Genomic DNA, 26,306 nt, shown 5'->3' on the forward strand with positions numbered 1-26,306 from the left:
CAATATGGAATTACTGCTCCCTCTGGGGGGTTCTGAGCCATAGGGGATATACGGAATAGAATGTCCTGGGAAAAAATAATCAGGAGAGAGGTAAGGGCAAAAGTCGTCATATTCCTCTGTCAATTCACAAAACACAAGGAATAAACAGGCAATATCCATTAGCAGCCTGTGCAAGTATACAGTATATTGTACCATGGAGTGTTGGGAGAAGTCCTTGGGATACGCATGTAGACTAATTTGGAGGTCTCACAGGGCAGGAGGATGACCCACAGTTGGAAGGTACAGGGAAGTTGTTATCTTCTTGGTATCGCAGAAAAAGTCTCTAACCAAAGAGTGCCCTTCTGTAAGCTCCCCACTTACAAACATATTTAAGCATCCCCGAGGAGAACTCTCAACAGAAATAGCACAGGGGCACCTGCGTGGCACAGCGGTTAAGCGTCTGCCTTCAGCTCAGGGCATGATCCCGGCCTTATGGGATCGAGCCCCACATCAGGCTCCTCCGCTATGAGCCTGCTTCTTCCTCTCCCGCTCCCCCTGCTTGTGTTCCCTCTCTTGCTGGCTGTCTCTATCTCTGTCAAATAAATAAATAAAATCTTTAAAAAAGAAAAAGAAATAGCACAAATGGTGGGTGCCTCGGTGGCTCAGTCGGTTAAGGGTCTGCTTTCGGCTCAGGTCATGATCCCAGGGTCCTGGGATCGAGTCCCGCATCAGGCTCCCTGCTCAGTGGGGAGCCTGCTTCTCCCTCTCCCTCTGCTGCTCCCCCTGCTTGTGCTCTCTCTCTCTCTCAAATAAATAATATGTTTAAAAAAAAAAGAAAAGAAATAGCACCCACTGCAACTCTATATGCAACCAATGAATCATTGAACACTCCATCAAAAACTAATGATGTGCTATCGTTGGCTAATTGAACGTAATAATAATAATAAAATAAATAGCACAAGTGGAATTCACATTTTGCATATAGAGCTGGACTAGGTGCGTGGTTTTCAAAACTGTTTTGACGGAGGGAAACTTCCTTCCTGCAAAGTGAAACCTACGAGTAGATAAACCAAATAAAAGCATTGATAATCCGACTGAAATGGGGTCCTGAAAAGATGCCTAGGGGCCTGGAGTGCTGTATTGGTTTATCTCTAAGGTCCCTTTCATATTTGCCTCTCTATTGTTCTGCCTCTAACAGCATCAGCAGCTGGTGAAGATCAATGAGTGAAAAGAAATAGAATATTTTTAATGAAAAGAACCATGCGTTTCCCTGGGGGGGGTGTCAAAGAACATAAGATATGTTCTGCAGTAGAGTAGATCCTCCAAAGATGGCCGCCATCAATTCCTCCATTTCCTGTGTGCATGTGTTGCTCGGCCAGCGAGATAGGGTGTTAATTTCCCCTTCCTTGGCTTCTAAGCTGGCCCCATGACTTTGGCCAGGAGACTGTGGCAGAAGTAACGTTCTGGGACTTCCAAGCCTAGGTCTTATAAGAACCCGCAGTTTCTGCTTTCTTCCCCTTGCAACTTCCCTTCCTGGAAACCAGCTGCCATGCTCTGAGGAAGCCCAAGAAGCCATGAGGATGGGCCCATGAGGGAAACTGAGAGACCCAGCTGAGCTCACAGCCAGAGACCAGCACCAGCTACCAGCCATGTAAGCAAGGCCATTTTGGACCTGGCAGCCATCCTAGTGCCCCAGATACACCATTCGGTCAACCCACAGAGTCAAGAGCAAGCACGAAGCATTGTTTGTAAGCCATTACATTTCAGGATGGTTTGACATCCTTTGAAAGGGCTCAGCATGCCTGGGAGCATTACCTGCACATCTGAAATCCTCCGGTTTCTCAGGGGTCCAAACAGCAGGTGAAAAGAACCCAGGCAGGCAGGAGCAATTGTATTTTCCCAGGGTGTTGATACAGACGGAGCTGAGGCCACAAAGAGTTGAGTTCCTGGCACATTCGTCCACATCTAGGCAGAAAACCCGTCTAAGTCAAAAGGATGAAGGACGCCGAGGCCGTGGCAGTGCACAGCCCCACCCAGACCGGAGCCAGTGAGTCTTCCGGGCTCTGCTTGCACCCCCCCTTAAACTCTACTGAAAGGAAGTGCAAAGAGGCAGGTCTATGACTCACACAAATCTCCAGATGAGGCTCTCTGCAGCTCGGGATAAAATCCAAACTCCTCATTGGAACACATGAGACCCCAAGAGTCTGGTCCCACCTAAGCTCACTTACCTCATCTTTCTTTTCTAATCCCTCAGCAATTCCTGATCCAGATTATCTGATGACCTGTAGGTTCTTGAAGGTGTATTCTCTGCTCCCTCAGCGTTTGAACTCACTTGCCTCGCTCTTTCTTTGATAAATCTCAATTGCTTTCCAAGGAATCACTACTTTATCAAAAAATAATTGAGACGTGTCTGAGTGGAGGGGTGGAGAGCATGGAGAGTCCGGGCTCAAAGTCTGGCTCTGTCCCTATAGGCTGTGTGTTACTGGGTGCTGTGGACTGAATGATGTCCCCCGCCCCCAAATTCATATGTTAAAGCCCTAACACTCAGTGGTGGGTGGACATGGGACCTTTGCAAGATGATGAGGTTAAGAGGAGATCTTAAGATGGGATTAGTGCCCTGAAAAGAAGAGGAAGGGACACCAGAGCTCGCTTTCCATGAGGATGCAGAATGCAGGCAACGTCCAGAAGCCAGGAAGAGAGCCCTCTCTGACCATGATCTCAGACTTCCAGCCTCCAGAAGAGAGAGAAAATAAATCTCAGTTGTTGAAACCACTCTGTCTGCGGTGTTTTGTTCTGGTGGCCCCAAGCTGACTAATGCCTGGGCAAGATAATTCACCTCTGTGTGTCTCGGCACCATCATCTGTCGGATGGGGATAATGATAGTACTCACCCCATAGGGGTTTTGGAGCATTAAATAAGGTGGTATCTGTGAAGGACTCAGAAAAGAGCCTGGAGAACAGCAAGTATGAGGGAAGTATCTGTTAACTAAAATAAAAAACTAACTGGTGGCATGTTGAGCTTCTTTGTGACAGGTGCTAAGGAAGGTCCTGCATGCACCTGTTTAAGGAATGCCTCATAGCAGCCCCTGTGAGTGCACATGAACATTATTTCTGTTTTTCAGATAAGGAAACGGAGGCTTCACGATAGTGCAGGGTCACGCAGCCTGGGAAAGGCACACCCAGGATTTAAAATCAGGCTCTATCTGCTTCTGGACTTGTTGGAGGACAACTTCCCAGGCTGTCTTGAGTCAGAGTCTGGGAATTTGGGGATTAAGTCAACGCTGGCCCTAGGCGAGGCCCCACCCTGGGTTGTCGGAGGTCCCAGCCTCATTTGGAGGCAGAATAGCCTGATAGTTAGAACACAGGGTGTGACGTCACACTGGGCACAGTTCGGATCCTGACTCTCCTACTTCCTATCTATTGGACTGTGGGAGAGCTGTTCCATCACAATGGAGGCTCAGTTTCCTCATCTGTAAAATGGGTACAAAATACACTGATACCATCAGGTTGTTGAGAAGACAATGAGCACATGAGTGGAAAAGCTTAACATCCCTTGGCTGGGATCCTGCCTCCAGGCCTCTGTACCTGCTGTTTCCTCCACCTGGAACACCCTTCCCCAGATACCCACTATCTCACTCCCTCACGTCCTTCACATCTTTTCTCAATATCAGCTGCTCAGCATGGTCTTTCCTTACTACTCTATTACATGGAGACCCCCATCCCCAGCTCTCCCTATCCACCTTCCCTGCCTTATTTATCTTTATCTCCTTCAACTATTCCTGACACACAATATGTTCATGCATTTATGTTTCTCTCTCCCTCGACACTGGAATGAGTTCCAGGAGAACAAATAATTTTGCCTCTGTTAATCACTGCTGTATCCACCAGCCCTAGAGTAGTCCCTGGCATATAGTAGGTTCTCAGGAAGTATTTGTTGAGTGGGTGCATGAATGAATGAGTAAGTGATTATTGGCTTCCGCTTAGCAGGTGAGGGTGCTCAGCCCAGACTCCTCCTGACCCCTCCCCTTCCACTGCTGTCTTTGCCAACAGACTTGGATCTTGTTCCCCAACAGATCTCTCCCACCTACCTTCACAGGTCTCTCCTGGGCCCTGGATGTTCGTGTTTCCACTGCTCGACTCAAATCCTAGGTTGCAGACACAAGAGTAGCTTCCAGGACTGTTGTGGCAAGTCGCGTGCTCTGGGCAAATTCCGGGATCGGCACATTCATCCACATCTGATCAGTGGAAATGAAAACCCAAGTCAAAGCCGATGAAGAAATGAGAACAGGAGACTACAGAGATGTACCGTGCATGTTCTCCCCTTCCTCCTCACCTGCCTTGCAGTTGCATGGCCATGAGAATTAATTCTGGCCCAACATGTATAAGGGGAGAGTGGTAAATAGCTCCACAACATAATGACCATAGAAAAGGCTGCCCTCCTTTACTCTTCCCTGTACCTACAACATAGGATGCAGACGGTGTGGTGCAATGTGACTTTTTGCCACTCCTCTTTTAAGATGTGGGGCTTGTTTCCCCACCCCTTGAATCTAGCCGGCCTATGACTTTCACTGGCCAATAGAATGCAGCAGAAATGATGTGGTGCCAGTTCCATACTTAGACTTCTAGAGAGTTATTTGCTCCTGCTCATTCTTTGGGGACCTTGCTTCTTCCATAGGAACAAGCACTAGACTAGCCTAATGAAGAATGAGAGACAAAGTAAAAGAGAGACGGATCATTCCACATGACCCCCCAGCCCAGCCAAGATGAGCAAAGCTGACCCACAGCTGACCACAGACACATGAACAAGCCCAATAGAGACCCAAGGAACTGACCAGCAGAGCCCAGCCTAAACTTTCAATGAACTAAATAGAAAGCCAAATAGATGGTGTTTGTTTCTAGCCACCAACTTTCAGGGTGATTTCTTACTCAGCAATAGCTAACTGATACAAATGGATCAGAAAAATCAGAGAGGACTTCAAATAGCTCTCACTTCAAGCCAAGAGGATGTGATAAGGGCTTGATCACTGCATACCTTGCTTGATGGGGTCACCCTCCCTACAAATGAGCACGGAGAACACTAGCACTGCACCAGACACAGGAAGATGGAGCCCTTGCATCTTGTGAGAATAGTCTGGCTATGGTTTGGAGGATGGATTCAAGGGACAAGACTGGAAGAAGGGAAAGTTCAGTGAAGAGGCTGCTAAAATAATAGTGAAGCCCGAACCAAGGTTGGGGAAGAACAGAGAGATTTAAAACATATTTAGCAGGTGAGTTCCCCAAGATATGATGGCTGATTTAATACAGAGGTGTGGGGAGGGGGGTCAAGAATACCTCTCAGGTGTTGAGTCAAATACCGTTTTGGAAAAAGTTCTGAAGTTTGAGTTTGATCTCCCCCTAGGACGGAGTTTCTCTACCTTGGAACTACTGGCATCTGGGACCAGATCATTTTTGGTTGTAGGGCAGCTGTTCCATGTATTTCAGGTGTTTAGCAGCATCTCTGGCCTCTCCTCCACTAGATCACAGTTGCACCCACAGCCCTCCTTCCCCACCAGCAGTCGTACAATCAGAAATGTCTCCAGACATTGCCAGTATCCCCTGGGAGGATCTCACTCTAGGGACAGAGCCCTTCATTACTCTCAAGCACTACCTGACCCACTGCTTGACTCATGGTAGGCCCTCAGCAGGAGTTCAAATCCTGACTCTTCTCTGGAACAGCTGTGTATCCTTGGGGAAGTTACTTCAATGCTCTGAGCTCTCATTTTCTTATCCCCCAAATGAAGATCATAATCCCTACCTCACAGGATCATTAAGTGAGGTGGTTCTTAACTAATTAAGCAGGTAAATAAAGAAAAACAGGTCCTCTCTACCTTTGCAGATGGAGTTGTGAGAGATGAATCCAACCCGGCAGCTGCAACTGTAGCTTCCCAAGGAGTTGATACACTCAGCGTGCTGTGGGCAGACGCCGGTGGAGAGGCATTCATTGACATCTGAGGAGCAGTGGAGGGGAGTGAGCAGACCAAAGATGGTGTGTCTGAGGTGAGAGACACATGTACCCAACTCAAGTGGTCACTGTCCACCAAAGACCCATGCCTGAGAGCATTACCTGTGCAGGAGAAACGACCTGGCATTCCCAGGACCCAGTCATTTCCGGTGGGAGAAGAGAAGCCAGGGACACAGCTGCACCTGTACCTCCCCAGAAGGTTTCTGCAGATGGAGTGGGGACCACATGGTGGGGGGTTTTGAGAACATTCATCTATATCTGGACACAGAAAGAGTTGGGAGTTACAAATTCGCCTCATGCGTAGCGGGTTGCATTTTCAAAGATGGCGGAAACGGTGTCTTCCACGCTTCTCCTCTTCGTTGTATGTGAATCTGTATTCCTTCCAGCAAGCAGTGGGGTCTATATTCCCTCCCCTGGAATCTGAGCATGCTGCGACTGTGAGGGTGGTGACACTAAGTCATAAAGATACCATGCACTCCCTCCTTGTTCCCTTGGAACTCAGTCCCCGTACTGTGAGGAAACCCAACCAGCTATGAGGAAAGCAGCTCGCATGGAGAAGAACCAAGTCCTCCAGCCCACAGCCCTGGTGGAGCAGCTAGCCTAAGGCCAGCGCCAGCTCATGTGAGTGTGCTCTCTTTCAAGTGGATCCTCTAGCCCCCACTTGAGCCAACTCAGCTGACACCGCAGGCAACAGAGATGAGCCACACTCACCAAACTCAACCCAAATGACAGATACATTCATGAACAAGATAAATGATTGCCGTTACTTTGAGGTACTAAGTTTACGGGTACTCTGCTACCCAGCAGTAGATAAAAAAGAACAATTTGCAAAGCCACGTAGAGCAATTTACTCATGGGAGGACCCATAAAATTGTGCAGTCGTGGTACCATGGGGGGGTCCTGCCCAAGTCTCCTTCAGCCCTGGTCTGCCAAGTCATCCTAAACCCTTGCTACATACTTATGCAAGTACAGCTTCAAGGCAAGTCTCTTACAGCTCCTACCAGAAAATTGTGCCTCTCCTACACAGAAATCTGGAGCTACCCCGCTGCATCAAGATCAGACCACAGGAATGTTCATTCCACCTGCATTTGAAGTAGTAAAACATTAGAAACAGCCGATTAAGGCTGATTAAATCTGTAGCTGACATAAAGAATAAGGTAATGTGTTCCTTCATTCAACAAGTATCTACTAACTACTCACAAGACGTCAGGCACCATGGGGGGGGGCGGTCAAAGGCATAAAGGGGATGAAATCCTTGCTATAGGAGCCATCATTTTCTAGATGGGGAATGTTGATTTCAACCCAAATTTTGAAACCGGGGCCCATCAGGACTACCGAAATTGACCAAATACCCCATGAACTGTAACCCAAAGACAGAGAAGGATTTGGGGGCACCCTGGCTACTACAACAATAGAAATGAATTCTCTTATTCAGAGCCCAGCAAACTACGGCACATGGGTCAAATCCAGTCCACCACCTGTTTGTATAAATAAGGTTTTGTTGGAACAAAGCCACATCCATTCATTCGTGTATCATCTATGGCTCTTTTCACACTACAACTGGAGTATTAAGTAGTCATGAGAGAGATCATTTGGCTTGCAACCTCCAAAATATTTACTCTTTGGCCCCTTGCATAAAACGTTTGCCGACCCCTGGTCTTATTCAGAGACCAGATCTTGACTGTCAAAGATCTTGACAGATTGTGACTGTCTAAGGGAGAATTGGGATCTAAGTATAAGAAATGCAGACAAAGACCTTCGCTCACTCTGGGGGTTATTTCCGTTTATATTACTCCCATCAGTAGTCCTCTAGTACTGCACCTAGCACGCTGCATTCCCACGAGTGCATTTAATTTTCCCAACTATCCTTTGAGGTAAGTACTCTTATACACTCATTCAACAGATGGAAACATGGAGGCTTGGAGAGGGTAAATACATTTCCCCAACACCTCACAACTAGGCGACGTGATTCAGAAACTGCTGTGAGAGTCGGAAAGATGTGGGTTTGGAGGCCAGTTCGACCGCACGCCTGTGAATGAGTCATTCCAGTGCCCCAAGCAGTTTCCTCATCTGTGCAGTGGAGATCATCATAATGACCGAACTCAGTTTAATGTAAAAAATGCGTAGAGAGGGGGCGCCTGGGTGGCACAGCAGTGAAGCGTCTGCCTTCGGCTAAGGGCGTGATCCCAGCGTTATGGGATCGAGCCCCACATCAGGCTCCTCCGCTATGAGCCTGCTTCTTCCTCTCCCGCTCCCCCTGCTTGTGTTCCCTCTCTCGCTGGCTGTCTCTATCTCTGTCAAATAAATAAATAAAATCTTTAAAAAAGAAAAAGAAAAAGAAATAGCACAAATGGTGGGTGCCTCGGTGGCTCAGTCGGTTAAGGGTCTGCTTTCGGCTCAGGTCATGATCCCAGGGTCCTGGGATCGAGTCCCGCATCAGGCTCCCTGCTCAGTGGGGAGCCTGCTTCTCCCTCTCCCTCTGCTGCTCCCCCTGCTTGTGCTCTCTCTCTCTCTCAAATAAATAATATGCTTAAAAAAAAAAGAAAAGAAATAGCACCCACTGCAACTCTATATACAACCAATGAATCATTGAACACTCCATCAAAAACTAATGATGTGCTATCGTTGGCTAATTAAACGTAATAATAATAATAAAATAAACAGCACAAGTGGAATTCACATTTTGCATATAGAGCTGGACTAGGTGCGTGGTTTTCAAAACTGTTTTGACGGAGGGAAACTTCCTTCCTGCAAAGTGAAACCTACGAGTAGATAAACCAAAAGCATTGATAATCCGACTGAAATGGGGTCCTGAAAAGATGCCTAGGGGCCTGGAGTGCTGTATTGGTTTATCTCTAAGGTCCCTTTCATATTTGCCTCTCTATTGTTCTGCCTCTAACAGCATCAGCAGCTGGTGAAGATCAATGAGTGAAAAGAAATAGAATATTTTTAATGAAAAGAACCATGCGTTTCCCTGGGGGGGGTGTCAAAGAACATAAGATATGTTCTGCAGTAGAGTAGATCCTCCAAAGATGGCCGCCATCAATTCCTCCATTTCCTGTGTGCATGTGTTGCTCGGCCAGCGAGATAGGGTGTTAATTTCCCCTTCCTTGGCTTCTAAGCTGGCCCCATGACTTTGGCCAGGAGACTGTGGCAGAAGTAACGTTCTGGGACTTCCAAGCCTAGGTCTTATAAGAACCCTCAGTTTCTGCTTTCTTCCCCTTGCAACTTCCCTTCCTGGAAACCAGCTGCCATGCTCTGAGGAAGCCCAAGAAGCCATGAGGATGGGCCCATGAGGGAAACTGAGAGACCCAGCTGAGCTCACAGCCAGAGACCAGCACCAGCTACCAGCCATGTAAGCAAGGCCATTTTGGACCTGGCAGCCATCCTAGTGCCCCGGATAAACCATTCGGTCAACCCACAGAGTCAAGAGCAAGCACAAAGCGTTGTTTGTAAGCCATTACATTTCAGGATGGTTTGACATCCTTTGAAAGGGCTCAGCATGCCTGGGAGCATTACCTGCACATCTGAAATCCTCCGGTTTCTCAGGGGTCCAAACAGCAGGTGAAAAGAACCCAGGCAGGCAGGAGCAATTGTATTTTCCCAGGGTGTTGATACAGACGGAGCTGAGGCCACAAAGAGTTGAGTTCCTGGCACATTCGTCCACATCTAGGCAGAAAACCCGTCTAAGTCAAAAGGATGAAGGACGCCGAGGCCGTGGCAGTGCACAGCCCCACCCGGACCGGAGCCAGTGAGTCTTCCGGGCTCTGCTTGCACCCCCCCTTAAACTCTACTGAAAGGAAGTGCAAAGAGGCAGGTCTATGACTCACACAAATCTCCAGATGAGGCTCTCTGCAGCTCGGGATAAAATCCAAACTCCTCATTGGAACACATGAGACCCCAAGAGTCTGGTCCCACCTAAGCTCACTTACCTCATCTTTCTTTTCTAATCCCTCAGCAATTCCTGATCCAGATTATCTGATGACCTGTAGGTTCTTGAAGGTGTATTCTCTGCTCCCTCAGCGTTTGAACTCACTTGCCTCACTCTTTCTTTGATAAATCTCAATTGCTTTCCAAGGAATCACTACTTTATCAAAAAATAATTGAGACGTGTCTGAGTGGAGGGGTGGAGAGCATGGAGAGTCCGGGCTCAAAGTCTGGCTCTGTCCCTATAGGCTGTGTGTTACTGGGTGCTGTGGACTGAATGATGTCCCCCGCCCCCAAATTCATATGTTAAAGCCCTAACACTCAGTGGTGGGTGGACATGGGACCTTTGCAAGATGATGAGGTTAAGAGGAGATCTTAAGATGGGATTAGTGCCCTGAAAAGAAGAGGAAGGGACACCAGAGCTCGCTTTCCATGAGGATGCAGAATGCAGGCAACGTCCAGAAGCCAGGAAGAGAGCCCTCTCTGACCATGATCTCAGACTTCCAGCCTCCAGAAGAGAGAGAAAATAAATCTCAGTTGTTGAAACCACTCTGTCTGCGGTGTTTTGTTCTGGTGGCCCCAAGCTGACTAATGCCTGGGCAAGATAATTCACCTCTGTGTGTCTCGGCACCATCATCTGTCGGATGGGGATAATGATAGTACTCACCCCATAGGGGTTTTGGAGCATTAAATAAGGTGGTATCTGTGAAGGACTCAGAAAAGAGCCTGGAGAACAGCAAGTATGAGGGAAGTATCTGTTAACTAAAATAAAAAACTAACTGGTGGCATGTTGAGCTTCTTTGTGACAGGTGCTAAGGAAGGTCCTGCATGCACCTGTTTAAGGAATGCCTCATAGCAGCCCCTGTGAGTGCACATGAACATTATTTCTGTTTTTCAGATAAGGAATCGGAGGCTTCACGATAGTGCAGAGTCACGCAGCCTGGGAAAGGCACACCCAGGATTTAAAATCAGGCTCTATCTGCTTCTGGACTTGTTGGAGGACAACTTCCCAGGCTGTCTTGAGTCAGAGTCTGGGAATTTGGGGATTAAGTCAACGCTGGCCCTAGGCGAGGCCCCACCCTGGGTTGTCAGATGTCGCAGCCTCATTTGGAGGCAGAATAGCCTGATAGTTAGAACACAGGGTGTGAAGTCACACTGGGCACAGTTCGGATCCTGACTCCCCTACTTCCTATCTACTGGACTATGGGAGAGCTGTTCCATCACAATGGAGGCTCAGTTTCCTCATCTGTAAAATGGGTACAAAATACACTGATACCATCAGGTTGTTGAGAAGACAATGAGCACATGAGTGGAAAAGCTTAACATCCCTTGGCTGGGATCCTGCCTCCAGGCCTCTGTACCTGCTGTTTCCTCCACCTGGAACACCCTTCCCCAGATACCCACTATCTCTCTCCCTCACGTCCTTCACATCTTTTCTCAATATCAGCTGCTCAGCATGGTCTTTCTTTATTACTCTATTACATGGAGACCCCCATCCCCAGCTCTCCCTATCCACCTTCCCTGCCTTATTTATCTTTATCTCCTTCAACTATTCCTGACACACAATATGTTCATGCATTTATGTTTCTCTCTCCCCCGACACTGGAAGATGAGTTCCAGGAGAACAAATAATTTTGCCTCTGTTATTCACTGCTGTATCCACCAGCCCTAGAATAGTCCCTGGCATATAGTAGGTTCTCAGGAAGTATTTGTTGAGTGGGTGCATGAATGAATGAGTAAGTGATTATTGGCTTCTGCTTAGCAGGTGAGGGTGCTCAGCCCAGACTCCTCCTGACCCCTCCCCTTCCACTGCTGTCTTTGCCAACAGACTTGGATCTTGTTCCCCAACAGATCTCTCCCACCTACCTTCACAGGTCTCTCCTGGGCCCTGGATGTTCGTGTTTCCACTGCTCGATTCAAATCCTAGGTTGCAGACACAAGAGTAGCTTCCAGGACTGTTGTGGCAAGTCGCGTGCTCTGGGCAGATTCCGGGATCGGCACATTCATCCACATCTGATCAGTGGAAATGAAAACCCAAGTCAAAGCCGATGAAGAAATGAGAACAGGAGACTGCAGAGATGTACCGTGCATGTTCTCCCCTTCCTCCTCACCTGCCTTGCAGTTGCATGGCCATGAGAATTAATTCTGGCCCAACATGTATAAGGGGAGAGTGGTAAATAGCTCCACAACATAATGACCATAGAAAAGGCTGCCCTCCTTTACTCTTCCCTGTACCTACAACATAGGATGCAGACGGTGTGGTGCAATGTGACTTTTTGCCACTCCTCTTTTAAGATGTGGGGCTTGTTTCCCCACCCCTTGAATCTAGCCGGCCTATGACTTTCACTGGCCAATAGAATGCAGCAGAAATGATGTGGTGCCAGTTCCATACTTAGACTTCTAGAGAGTTATTTGCTCCTGCTCATTCTTTGGGGCCCTCGCTTCTTCCATAGGAACAAGCACTAGACTAGCCTAATGAAGAATGAGAGACAAAGTAAAAGAGAGATGGATCATTCCACATGACCCCCCAGCCCAGCCAAGATGAGCAAAGCTGACCCACAGCTGACCACAGACACATGGACAATCCCAATAGAGACCCAAGGAACTGACCAGCAGAGCCCAGCCTAAACTTTCAATGAACTAAATAGAAAGCCAAATAGATGGTGTTTGTTTCTAGCCACCAACTTTCAGGGTGATTTCTTACTCAGCAATAGCTAACTGATACAAATGGATCAGAAAAATCAGAGAGGACTTCAAATAGCTCTCACTTCAAGCCAAGAGGATGTGATAAGGGCTTGATCACTGCATACCTTGCTTGATGGGGTCACCCTCCCTACAAATGAGCACGGAGAACAGTAGCACTGCACCAGACTCAGGAAGTTGGAGCCCTTGCATCTTGTGAGAATATTCTGGCTATGGTTTGGAGGATGGATTCAAGGGACAAGACTGGAAGAAGGGAAAGTTCAGTGAAGAGGCTGCTAAAATAATAGTGAAGCCCGAACCAAGGTTGGGGAAGAACGGAGAGATTTAAAACATATTTAGCAGGTGGGTTCCCCAAGATATGATGGCTGATTTAATACAGAGGTGTGGGGAGGGGGGTCAAGAATACCTCTCAGGTGTTGAGTCAAATACCGTTTTGGAAAAAGTTCTGAAGTTTGAGTTTGATCTCCCCCTAGGACGGAGTTTCTCTACCTTGGAACTACTGGCATCTGGGACCAGATCATTTTTGGTTGTAGGGCAGCTGTTCCATGTATTTCAGGTGTTTAGCAGCATCTCTGGCCTCTCCTCCACTAGATCACAGTTGCACCCACAGCCCTCCTTCCCTACCAGCAGTCCTACAATCAGAAATGTCTCCAGACATTGCCAGTATCCCCTGGGAGGATCTCACTCTAGGGACAGAGCCCTTCGTTACTCTCAAGCACTACCTGACCCACTGCTTGACTCATGGTAGGCCCTCAGCAGGAGTTCAAATCCTGACTCTTCTCTGGAACAGCTGTGTATCCTTGGGGAAGTTACTTCAATGCTCTGAGCTCTCATTTTCTTATCCCCCAAATGAAGATCATAATCCCTACCTCACAGGATCATTAAGTGAGGTGGTTCTTAACTAATTAAGCAGGTAAATAAAGAAAAACAGGTCCTCTCTACCTTTGCAGATGGAGTTGTGAGAGATGAATCCAACCCGGCAGCTGCAACTGTAGCTTCCCAAGGAGTTGATACACTCAGCGTGCTGTGGGCAGACGCCGGTGGAGAGGCATTCATTGACATCTGAGGAGCAGTGGAGGGGAGTGAGCAGACCAAAGATGGTGTGTCTGAGGTGAGAGACACATGTACCCAACTCAAGTGGTCACTGTCCACCAAAGACCCATGCCTGAGAGCATTACCTGTGCAGGAGAAACGACCTGGCATTCCCAGGACCCAGTCATTTCCGGTGGGAGAAGAGAAGCCAGGGACACAGCTGCACCTGTACCTCCCCAGAAGGTTTCTGCAGATGGAGTGGGGACCACATGGTGGGGGGTTTTGAGAACATTCATCTATATCTGGACACAGAAAGAGTTGGGAGTTACAAATTCGCCTCATGCGTAGCGGGTTGCATTTTCAAAGATGGCGGAAACGGTGTCTTCCACGCTTCTCCTCTTCGTTGTATGTGAATCTGTATTCCTTCCAGCAAGCAGTGGGGTCTATATTCCCTCCCCTGGAATCTGAGCATGCTGCGACTGTGAGGGTGGTGGCACTAAGTCATAAAGATACCATGCACTCCCTCCTTGTTCCCTTGGAACTCAGTCCCCGTACTGTGAGGAAACCCAACCAGCTATGAGGAAAGCAGCTCGCATGGAGAAGAACCAAGTCCTCCAGCCCACAGCCCTGGTGGAGCAGCTAGCCTAAGGCCAGCGCCAGCTCATGTGAGTGTGCTCTCTTTCAAGTGGATCCTCTAGCCCCCACTTGAGCCAACTCAGCTGACATCGCAGGCAACAGAGATAAGCCACACTCACCAAACTCAACCCAAATGACAGATACATTCATGAACAAGATAAATGATTGCCGTTACTTTGAGGTACTAAGTTTACGGGTACTCTGCTACCCAGCAGTAGATAAAAAAGAACAATTTGCAAAGCCACGTAGAGCAATTTACTCATGGGAGGACCCATAAAATTGTGCAGTCGTGGTACCATGGGGGGGTCCTGCCCAAGTCTCCTTCAGCCCTGGTCTGCCAAGTCATCCTAAACCCTTGCTACATACTTATGCAAGTACAGCTTCAAGGCAAGTCTCTTACAGCTCCTCCCAGAAAATCGTGCCTCTCCTACACAGAAATCTGGAGCTACCCCGCTGCATCAAGATCAGACCACAGGAATGTTCATTCCACCTGCATTTGAAGTAGTAAAACATTAGAAACAGCCGATTAAGGCTGATTAAATCTGTAGCTGACATAAAGAATAAGGTAATGTGTTCCTTCATTCAACAAGTATCTACTGACTACTCACAAGATGTCAGGCACCATGCGGGGGGGCGGTCAAAGGCATAAAGGGGATGAAATCCTTGCTATAGGAGCCATCATTTTCTAGATGGGGAATGTTGATTTCAACCCAAATTTTGAAACCGGGGCCCATCAGGACTATCGAAATTGACGAAATACCCCATGAACTGTAACCCAAAGACAGAGAAGGATTTGGGGGCACCCTGGCTACTACAACAATAGAAATGAATTCTCTTATTCAGAGCCCAGCAAACTACGGCACATGGGTCAAATCCAGTCCACCACCTGTTTGTATAAATAAGGTTTTGTTGGAACAAAGCCACATCCATTCATTCGTGTATCATCTATGGCTCTTTTCACACTACAACTGGAGTATTAAGTAGTCATGAGAGAGATCATTTGGCTTGCAACCTCCAAAATATTTACTCTTTGGCCCCTTGCATAAAACGTTTGCCGACCCCTGGTCTTATTCAGAGACCAGATCTTGACTGTCAAAGATCTTGACAGATTGTGACTGTCTAAGGGAGAATTGGGATCTAAGTATAAGAAATGCAGACAAAGACCTTCGCTCACTCTGGGGGTTATTTCCGTTTATATTACTCCCATCAGTAGTCCTCTAGTACTGCACCTAGCACGCTGCATTCCCACGAGTGCATTTAATAATTCCCAACTATCCTTTGAGTTAAGTACTCTTATACGCTCATTCAACAGATGGAAACATGGAGGCTTGGAGAGGGTAAATACATTTCCCCAACACCTCACAACTAGGCGACGTGATTCAGAAACTGCTGTGAGAGTCGGAAAGATGTGGGTTTGGAGGCCAGTTCGACCGCACGCCTGTGAATGAGTCATTCCAGTGCCCCAAGCAGTTTCCTCATCTGTGCAGTGGAGATCATCATAATGACCGAACTCAGTTTAATGTAAAAAATGCATAGAGAGGGTGCGCCTGGGTGGCACAGCAGTGAAGCGTCTGCCTTCGGCTCAGGGCATGATCCCGGCGTTATGGGATCGAGCCCCACATCGGGCTCCTCCGCTATGAGCCTGCTTCTTCCTCTCCCACTCCCCCTGCTTGTGTTCCCTCTCTCGCTGGCTGTCTCTCTCTCTGTCGAATAAATAAATAAAATCTTTAAAAAAAAAAAATGCGTAGAGAGCCCTCCACAGGAGACCTGGTACTCAGTGAATGTTAGAAATTCTTGTTTTCTGGGGCGCCTGGGTGGCTCAATCCTTAAGCGTCTGCCTTCGGCTCAGGGCGTGATTCCGGCATTCTGGATTGGAGCCCTGCATCAGGCTCCTCCGCTGGGAGCCTGCTTCTTCCTCTCCCACTCCCCCTGCCGGTGTTCCCTCTCTCACTGGCTCTCTCTCTCTCTCTCTCTCTCTGTCAAATAAATAAATAAATAAATCTTAAAAAAAGAAAAGAAAAGAAAAGAAATTCTGGTTTTCTGCATGGAGAGACAACCAAAAGGAGGTTACCTGAAAGGAAATCGGTGGTTATTTCTGGATATTGACAAATAGCACGGTTTTCTTTTTTCTTTTTTTCTTTCTTTCTTTTCTTAAAGATTTTATTTATTTATTCGACAGAGATAGAGACAGCCAGGGAGAGAGGGAACACAAGCAGGGGGAGTGGGAGAGGAAGAAACAGGCTCATAGTGGAGGAGCCCGATGTGGGGCTCGATCCCAGAACGCCGGGATCACGCCCTGAGCTGAAGGCAGACGCTTAACCGCTGTGCCACCCAGGCGCCCCAATAGTACGGTTTTTACTTTTATTTTCATCCTCATGCTAGCTCTCAATTGTCGGAATGTGGAGTAAGCAGGAATCATTGTCATTATAGAAAAAGAAAGCAAACAATGATGTTCTGTGGGCTAATTGAATTTAAATTTTTAAAACATTAAAGAAAAGAAAGAGAAAGAAAAGAAGGATAAGGGAAGGAGACGGGGAGGAAAAACGTTTGGGAAAAGATAAAGTACTACGAAAAGTACACGCACCACTCAGCAAGCTTCGGTCTGATCTCCCTACAACATACCAGAGGGTTTTGAGGGGCTGCGTACTTACCTTCGCATGTCACTCCTGGGCCCCTGAAATGTGTCAGTCCGTTGCTGGACAGAAAGCCTCGTTTGCAAGTGCAGTAGAAGCTCTCCAAAGTGTTGGTGCAGGTTGCGTAAGCGGGGCACGTGGTGGTATCCAGACACTCATTCTCGTCTGGGAAGCACAGAGGGAAGAGGTCAAGTTAGAGCCCCAGGGTGGGCTTCAAAGGGAGCCAACATGAGAGCGTGAAAGGGACTGCTGTGGGCTGAACTGTGCCCCCCACAAGAAATATGCTGAAGCCCTAAACCCTGGTCCCTGAGAATGCAACCTTATTTGGAAATAGGGTCTTCGTAAATGTACTTAAGACCTCAGTGAAGGGGAGGCCTGGGGGGCTCAGTCGGTTAAGCGTCAGGTTTCGGCTCGGGGCGTGATCCCAGGGTCCTGGGATTGATCCCTGCTTTGGGCTCCCTGCTCAGCGGGATGTCTGCTTCTCCCTCTCCCTCTTCCCCTCCCCTGCTCATGCTCTCTCTCTCTCTCACGCTTGCTCTCTCTCTCAAATAAATAAATAAAAATTCTTTTGAAAAGACCTCAGTGAGGATGAGACCTTACTGGAGTAGGATGGTCCCTTAATCGGATACGACTGACGTCGTTTTAAGAAGAGGTGAAGAGGCACAGAGACAGGCTCAGGGAGAACCCCACGTGGGCGACAGAGGCAGAGACCGAGTGCGGTGCCTACAGCCCAAGGAACACCAAGGATTGCCAGCCACCCCAGAACAAACACTCCCTTAGAGCCTTCAGAGAAAGCATGGGCCTGCAGACACCTCGATTTCAGACTTCCGGCCCCCAGAACAGTGAGAGAATAGATTTCTGTTCTTTTAAGTCCCCCGGTTTGTGGCAACTGGTGACATCAGCCCTGAGAAAGTGCTCAGCGCTGTCAAGTGGGAACGTCAACACTGCCTGGGAGTTTGATGGAAATGCAGTATCTCAGGCCCCACCCCCGAACTGATGAATCAGAATCTGCATTTGAGCAAGACCCTGGGTGAGCCGTGTGCACAGGAAAGTGTAAGATGCACTGACATGAACACTTGCTAACCCAGGTGTGGTCCTCAGACCAACAGCCTCTGCCTCACGCGGGTCCCAGATCTGGGAAAAGCAGATGCTGATTTCGCAGGTCTAGGAAGGGGCCCGACATGCTGTATTTCTCACCAGCCCCTGAATGATGCCGATGCTGGCCCATGGACCACACCGCACCGTAAGCACCAGAGCTCTAGACGCAAGAGTCTGAGACTCGACATTTCAGCCTTTGGAGCGCGGAAGACCCAGGTTACAGTTCCAGCAGCAAACCTCCAAGCAGAGAACAGCAGCCCTTCCCCCAGAACCATCTCTCCTGCTTCCCTTTAGTAACATGACCATCCAGTTAAAGACTGGAAAAGGCAAAAAGACAGATTATCCCGTAGAATGCCCAGAAAAGAACGCAGCCCTGCTGACACCTTGATTTTAGCCCAGTGGGACCCACTTTGGACTTCTGACCTCCAGACCCGTAAGGTAATGTTTTTGATGTTTGAAGCTGTCAAGTTTGTGGTAATTCGCTCTAGCAGCCGTAGGATGCTAACACAATTCCCCTTACACAGATGTGGACAACTGAGGCTCAGTGAGGTTAAGTAACTTGTCCAAGGACACACAGCTGGTAAGTGGCAGCTCCAAGCCTGTCGGAACCTGAAGTGAGTGATTTTCACTACTGTTACCCAAGAAGAGGTAGATCTGGCTGGAAATGGAATCAATGTTCAGGCAGTTTCTAAGACAATTCTTTGTAAAAAACCTTTTGCGACTGATTAAGTCTGTTGCCCTGATGGACTTTGAGCTCCTGGAAGGCAAGGATTTGTGTCTGTGTCATTCACTGCTATGTGCTGAGTGCACACAACAGTGCCCAGTACGCAGTCGGTGCTCAATAATAAAGACCTCACTGAGAAGCTAACGTTAGAACGAAGACCAGAGGGAGGTGAGTGAGCTATGAAGGTTCCTAGGGCAGAGGAAAGAGCAAGGGTATGAAGGGGCAGGACCGCACCTGAAGACCTGGTGGAGATACAAGGAGGTCGGTGCGGTTGGAGCAGAGGGGGCGGGGGGGTGGGGGAATGGGAGGCCCGGACTTGGCTAGGTCATGTTAGATCTGCTAGATGCCGGCACACCTCGGCTTTCTACGGAGAGCACTGGGAGCCACAGGCAGGACGCAGCAGGACCGAGGTTTTAACAGGATCCTGTGGCCCCTGGCTGGAAGATGAGCTGTAGAGGGACAGGATGACCTGGGAGGCGGCACCTCCACCTGTCCAGGTAAGTGGGGATGATGGATGCAACCCCACTGGGAGCCGTGGAAGGTACAAGATTCGGGGTTCAGGGGTGCCTGGGTGGCTCAGTCGTTAAGCGTCTGCCTTCGGCTCAGGGCGTGATCCCGGCATTATGGGATCGAGCCCCACATCAGGCTCCTCTGCTATGAGCCTGCTTCCTCCTCTCCCACTCCCCCTGCTTGTGTTCCCTCTCTCGCTGGCTGTCTCTATCTCTGTCAAATAAATAAATAAAATCTTTAAAATAAATAAATAAATAAATAAATAAATAAATAAATAAATAAATAAATAAGATTCGGGGTTTATTCTGAAGGTGATGTTAACAGGATTTGCCAACGGATTAGACGTGGGGCGTGAAAGAAAGAGGAGTAACAGTAATGCCAACATTGGTTGGTAGAGTGGGAAAGCACTTTACAATGTGCTGCAAAAACTTTAAGGGATGGTTTATTTTCAGGGCGTTGAGAGCCAGGCTCTTCACTTCCTGCAACATGCCTTGTTTATTTCTTTTCCCTGCAGGACATCTCAGTTGTGTCTTTTCTCATTAACAGTTTCCTCTTTCAGCTGCCGAGGCAACATTGTTCTCTGCAAACTTCCGGCACATTGCCAACTTGCGGTCTCTCATCTGAGCTTCCCATTACCCTCTTCCTCTGGCTCAATTGCTCACAACTCCAACCCACCCCAAACCACAATCGCAACCCAGTCCTGTGTGACTCAGCACCTGCCAACCTCTCCAGCTCATCTCCTACCTTGTCCCATCAGCCATGCTCACCTTTGCTCAGTTCCCCAGATTCTTTCTGGTCTCAGGACTTTTGGATGTCACCCCAAAGATCTTAGGACTTGCTAGCCGCCGTAATTGTATGAACCAATTCCTTATAATAAATTTTTTATCTCTATGTCTCCATCCTATTGGTTCTGTTTCTCTGGATAACTCTAACAAATACAAACACCTGTTATATGTCAGGCACTATTCTAGACCCTGTGGATTCAGCAGTGGAACAAGACACACAAAATTCCCCACCTTCACAGAGCTGATAACCTGGAGAGGTGAGGGTGAGGGATACAATGTCAAAAATACAGTAGTCACTGAGAAGATGACGCATGAGCTGAAACACGAAGAAGGGGAGGGAGAGAGCCAAGTGTGTATGTAGGGCAAGAACATCCCAAGCAGAGGGCACAGCTCATGCAAAGGCCCTGGGGTGGGACAGGGGTGGGGTATTGGAGGAACAGCAAGGAGGGGTGTGTGGCTGCAACAGAGTGAGCAAGGGGAAGAGGGAAGAGGGCAGGGCAGGGAGGGTACAGGGCCTTGGGGGCCTCCGGGAGGATTTGGGCTTTAACCCCAGGGGGGGTGGGAGCCCTGGAGGGCTGTGGGCAGAGGAGGCAGAACTTGACTTGGGCACTCCCTAGTGTCCTCTGGTGGCCACTGCAAGAGCAAGAAGCCAGGAAAGCCCTTCAACAATCCCCCGAGACAGACACATGATCCTCGATCGTGAGCCAGACAACTTAGTGCATGACCACCTAATAGACCCAAGCATAGAGATTCCAAGGGGCAAAAAGACTTTTAAAGATAGAACTAGAGCTTCCGGTTCATTGGTGCTTCCCTAGCACCAGCCCCTTCCATGCATTTTCTGCAGGCCCCAAAATAATGCTTTCAGATGGGTTGACCTAGTAACCCTGGTTTTTCCAGAACTTTCCTGGTGTTAGCACTGGAAGTCCAGAGTCCCGGGAGCCCCCCTCCCGTTCAGAGGCAAGCCAGGACAGTTGGTCACCCTACATCACGGGGCCGTATTAGGACTCCGTTTTACAGATGTGGAAACAGAGGCCCAAGAGCATTGGCGTAGCCTCCCCCTGGTCACACCACCAGCGAGAACGCAGGAGAAGAGAAAGTAGAATGGGTGAAGGTTGGCAGGGCGTCCAGGGGTCCTGCGCATTGTCCTGACTGTGCTCGCTCACTACAGCTTTGGCCCAACCAGTACAAACCGGATAACTTAGGTTTCTCTGGGGAGAGGGAGCGTAGACATAGCTGTGCACCTGCTGTGTTCCAGGTACCATTTGAAGCACTGCCTGTATCTTACCTCATACAATGTTCATCAAAGCCCAGTTGGATTAACCCCTCTGACCCTCATTTTCATAGAAACCAAAGTTTTAGGGAATTTACTGAAATACGTGAGTGCTGGAACCAAGATTCGAACCCAGGAAATGTGAGTCCACAACCCACCTCTTAACAACTGCACATGGAATCAAATCCTCACAATTATCCCATCAGGTGTGTGTGTGGGGGGGGGGTCATCGCAATACCCATTAATCAGATGACAAAACTGAGAGCTGAGGGTGCTTGCCCAAGGTCTGATCGCCTTCTGTCTGGGAGGTCGGTTCCCAGAGCACGTGCCCCGCAGCTGCCACCAGCCCACAAGCAGAGCAATGAGAAGCCATCAGATCCCTTTGAAAGTGGCCGTGAGCCAGCCCGTCTCCGTATTTCCCCGAGCGCCAGTCATTACAGCAGCAAGTTGCAAAAGCGGGAGTGGGTATGTGAAGGGGAAAACCCAGTCTCCGGCTGGGGATTCTCCTACCTCAGCTCATGAGCCCTTCACAACTCGCCAGGTAAGAAGGGGTGGGACAGTGGCCACTCTTGGCACCCACCACCCCCCATCCGCTTTACCGGACGGCATACCCATCCCCCAGGCAGACTGGCAGACAGGTGCAGGTGAGTTACAGGACAGCCTCTGCCTCGCCTCTGAGCAGGTGAACCTCTGCGAGGCACTTCACACTCCAGGGCTCTTGTGAGACCAGGCTGTGGCTGAAAGTCTCTAGAAACACCTTCTGGGAGGCTGGTTTCTCCCCCGCCTTTGTCCTGCTTCCCTCATTCCCCTGCAAGCGTGTCCTGCGAGTTCTCCCTCAATAAATGACTCACACAAGAATTCTACCAGGCTCTGCTTCCTACAGAAACTGACTGAAAGGGGCGCCTGGGTGGCACAGCGGTTAGGCGTCTGCCTTCGGCTCAGGGCGTGATCCCAGCGTTCTGGGATCGAGCCCCACATCAGGCTCCTCTGCTATGAGCCTGCTTCTTCCTCTCCCACTCCCCCTGCCTGTGTTCCCTCTCTCGCTGGCTATCTCTATCTCTGTCAAATAAATAAATAAAATCTTTAAAAAAAAAAAAAAGAAAGAAAAAAGAAACTGACCGAAAGCAGATGGTCATCCTGATTTTGGTGCATTTTTGTTTTGTTTGTATCTTTTTAAGAGAAGGGAATAATTGCTTGTTTAAAAAAAGTTCAAACAATGCAAAAGTATATAAAATTAAAAGCGAAGATCTCTCAGTCTGCCATCCTTTTACCCAGAGGCAACCACTGTCAAAAGCTTAGAGTGAATCCCCTCCAGCCTAGTCCTACTCACAGGCTCAGTCATGGAAATATATTATTAAATATGAATAAATTTACGAATTCACACAATTTTTTAACACAAGTGAGATCATGCAATACACAATCTACTTTGCTCTCCAAACCAGTAGCTACTAATCATATGCGGCTGTTTGCTTTTAAATCTATGAATATTGGGGGGCCTGGGGGGCTCAGATGGTTAAGCATCTGCCTTCAGCTCAGGTCATGGTCTCAAGGTCCTGGGACTGAGGAGTCTGCTTCTCACTCTCCTTTTGCCCCTCCCCCTGCTCGTGCACGTGCACTCTCTCTCTCTTTCTGAAATAAATAAATAAAATCTTTTTAAAAACAAATCTATGAAAATTAAATAAAATGAAACTTTCCATTATTTGGTCCTGTTAGCTTTATTTCAATGGCTCAGTAGCCACTGACTACTGTGGATCGAGAACACGTCCATCATTATAGAAAGTTCTGTTGGACAACTCTGTCGTACTCTTACTTGCTTTTTCACTTAGGAATACGTCTTGCAAACCAAGAGCAGCAAAATTTGTCAAGCGTGGAAGCTGGGTAATGAGTACATTGGAGTTTGTTGTACTGTTTTCCCTACCTTTGAATGTTTAAATATTTCTATAATAAAAAGTAAAGAGAAGGGGCACCTATGTTTGGGGCACCTTTCCCAGTCAGTCCATACAGACCCAACTCATGCTTTTGAACAGCTGCGTGGTTTCCACTGTGTCCATGGGCATTAACTGCGCCAGGGATTGGCTTGGTAGCCAAAGGTCAAGCAGAAAGTCCACACTCCCCTTTCCATGGTATGGAACTGTCACTAGCAGGCAGCTTACCCACCATGGACTACATTTCCCAGCTCACCTTGCGTCCAGCTATGGTCCTATGAAACTGAGCAAATACCGCATGCCTCACTGCCAGACCTGGGTTTTTAGAAAGTGGGTGTGCCTTCTCCACTGTTTCTTTTCCCTTCTGCCAAGGTCTGCAGAAGACTCCGAGACCCCAGCATGGCTGAGCCACGAGACAGAAGAAGTCTGGGTCTCCAAATTACCATTTGGAGGAAAGCCACCCACTGGTCAGAAATATCTGCATTGGACTCTTAAACAAACAAAAATTAAATTTCTGTTTATTAAGCCGTGGACAGTTTAGGGTTTGTTACAGTAGCTAGGGTTACTCTAACAAACAACGTTTTATCCAACCAGTCCCCCCGTGCAAACAAACATTGTTTAATTCCAAGTTGTTACCAGAATAACATAAGGAACACCTCCTTGCGTGTACGGTGAGGTATCTCTGTGCACTTTACAAGTATCTCTTTGGAATACATTTCTGGATCAGGAATCTCTGTTTCAAAGCGTATGGGCATTTTCATAGTATTTTATTAAGTATGATATAGAGAGAAAAGCACGAATATTGTAAGCCTGCACTTTGATGAATTATCACAAAGTTAACATCCCTGTGTTTGTACATTTTTAATTCCAATGGTGCTCAGTTTTTTCAAATGTTAAGCGTTTGGAATTCCCGCTTACAAATTCCTTGTACGTGCCTTGACTGTAACATCTCTCCCACTCTCTATGTGAGGCAGATTCTTTCTTTTATTGATTTGTCTACCTAACTCTCCTGCACAGTGTCGGGCCCAGGTCCCAGAGCTGTGGAGAATGACTTCCTCACCAGCCAAGGGCTTTCTGGAATCAATAATAATGATCAATTTTTTTTTTATCAAGGTGACCATTTTGGAAATATAGTGAAATGATTTTTCTCTTTTCCAGTTATATGGATGTGAACCCGCCTGCCCCAACACATTCTGCTGAAGGATTTACTCTCATTCAGAAAAAATTAAGATGTCTCAGCAGCAGACACAGATGAAAGCAAAACAGGAATGTTCAGGTTTTAATTACCAGACTGGATGTTTGGGTTCCCAGCAAAACAATAGCCTTGAAAGCAAAGCCTTATGAGATGAACGAGTTTGGGAGATCAGTGTACAGCATGGTTACTCCGGTTAACAATACTGTATTATATACTTGGAAGTTGCTACGAGTAAATCTTAAATATCCTTACCAGAAAAAAAAAATGGTAATGATGTAAGGTGATGAAAACATTAGTGAACACTACGGTGATAAGCATTTCTCAGTATATGTGTATCATATCGACACGTGCACACCTTATTCTTGCACAATGTTATACGTCAGTCATATCTCCATAAAAAGATTTTGCAGTAGCCAGGCTTGAAGGACTGGAAGCTAGAGTCTTCATTAAGCCATGGTGTAAGGGAAATACCCATCATAAGGGAAGAGAAAAAATTGTGGGAAGCTAATAAAGAGAGGAGATGAGAGGGACCCACAAGGAGCCCTACTCCTCTGCCAGTGCACCTCAGAAACTTCCAGATAGGAATGGGTGAATTTAGGGGTATCAAGGCTAAGGGCTGACTTCTCCCAACAAAAGCCAGGTGGAGTTTCCCAGTCTAGAAGAGAAGTTTGCTTTCTGCTGTTGCCACATCTAGCAGGGTATGAGAGCCAAGGATTAGAACCCACAGAGGGAGGTAGCCAGTAGGTGGTCCATGAAAACTCTTCTGGGTTCCCATAGCCTGAATGCGGAAATCAGAAGTCCCTGCGTGGACCCTGGGGTGTACAGAGCTGCTGAGAGGACTACCAGACAGGCAAGGTGGGGCCATGCTCTGCCGGTAGACAAAACATCCCACCCAGAATCCACCCTGGACAGCCGCAAGGTCCCATAAGTTGCCCCTACACCCACACCCAGCCACCATCTTGGGAGGACCAAGAGTAGGGTAAGAAATTTGAAAGATTAACTCTGTACAGTATGGACTGAATTTCCCAAATAAGGCTGAGCCAGGAACCTGAGACACTGAGAACCCGAAGAACTGGCAATGTTGTTCCTGTCCAACCAGCAGCAGCTCGTGTAGAAGATGAGAACACTTAATACATTTTTAAAATGCACTTTTCCCACATTGAGTTGTAATTGGAGTAAATTCCATCCCCATGCCCACCACACTACCCTTTATGAAGTTCTTACCACACATACCAAGTGGTTAAAAGTTACCTCTTTTGATTTCAGCTTCACAATGTCCCCGTAGGATAGGAACCTGTGTTAACTGTATTGCACAGCTGAGGAAAGTGACGATCAGAGAGGTTTTGTGTGACTCACCTGAGGTCACACAGTGAATCCAAGGCACAAAGGTAAGAGCCTGGAGCAGGAACCAGGAGACCTGGATATTCTTTATCCCTTGCTCTACCACTAAGCAGCTCCCAGCAAGTGTTCGGCTGTGGCTCAGCCTCCTGGGACAGAAGGCTCTCCTCCCCAGAACCCACCCTCCCGCGCATTGAGTGTATGGATTCTCTTTGACCAACTTACCATCTGTAATTGATTCCAATGGGAACATAACCCAGCTGAGTACACCACACTCTGTGATGAAAGAAAAGAAAACACGATGAACCACCAAGGAGCAATGGGAGCTCAACCTGAAAAAGTATCTCTGGAATGGCCTCCTAGAAACACGTTTAATGAACCTAGATGAGAAATTGAACCAAATGACAAACACAATATTTCACCTAATACTCACAGCAGCCATTCCTGCTTTTCTGCACTTTATGTTTTTCATTTTGTTTGTATTATCTTAATTTTCTCTTCAATTACGAAGTTCCAGCTGATTTTCAAAAATATACACTACAACATGTATT

The 26,306-nt window shown here is 47.8% G+C and overlaps 1 protein-coding gene across 4 annotated transcripts in view; it reads right to left on the reverse strand.

The window, feature by feature from the left end:
- The window catches only part of ADGRE1 (adhesion G protein-coupled receptor E1), a 54,022-nt gene that overhangs the window by 25,947 nt on the left and 1,769 nt on the right, over positions 1-26,306 (reverse strand). For 2 of the 4 annotated variants that reach the window (XM_087867345.1, XM_087867348.1), the window contains exons 2-11: positions 25,981-26,031; positions 16,929-17,075; positions 13,788-13,943; positions 13,552-13,671; positions 11,773-11,919; positions 9,499-9,648; positions 6,082-6,237; positions 5,846-5,965; positions 4,067-4,213; positions 1,795-1,944 (exon numbers count right to left, since the gene is read on the reverse strand). In XM_087867345.1, the coding sequence (XP_087723471.1) occupies positions 1,795-1,944; positions 4,067-4,213; positions 5,846-5,965; positions 6,082-6,237; positions 9,499-9,648; positions 11,773-11,919; positions 13,552-13,671; positions 13,788-13,943; positions 16,929-17,075; positions 25,981-26,031 (1,344 nt within the window). The remainder of the gene's footprint in view (positions 1-1,794; positions 1,945-4,066; positions 4,214-5,845; positions 5,966-6,081; positions 6,238-9,498; positions 9,649-11,772; positions 11,920-13,551; positions 13,672-13,787; positions 13,944-16,928; positions 17,076-25,980; positions 26,032-26,306) is intronic. The other 2 variants (XM_087867346.1, XM_087867347.1) reach the window with 2 other exon arrangements.

Source organism: Ursus americanus, chromosome 14, assembly GCF_024610735.1.
Source record: "Ursus americanus isolate L20-20 chromosome 14, mUrsAme1.1.p, whole genome shotgun sequence".
NCBI classification, from domain to species: Eukaryota; Metazoa; Chordata; class Mammalia; order Carnivora; family Ursidae; genus Ursus; species Ursus americanus.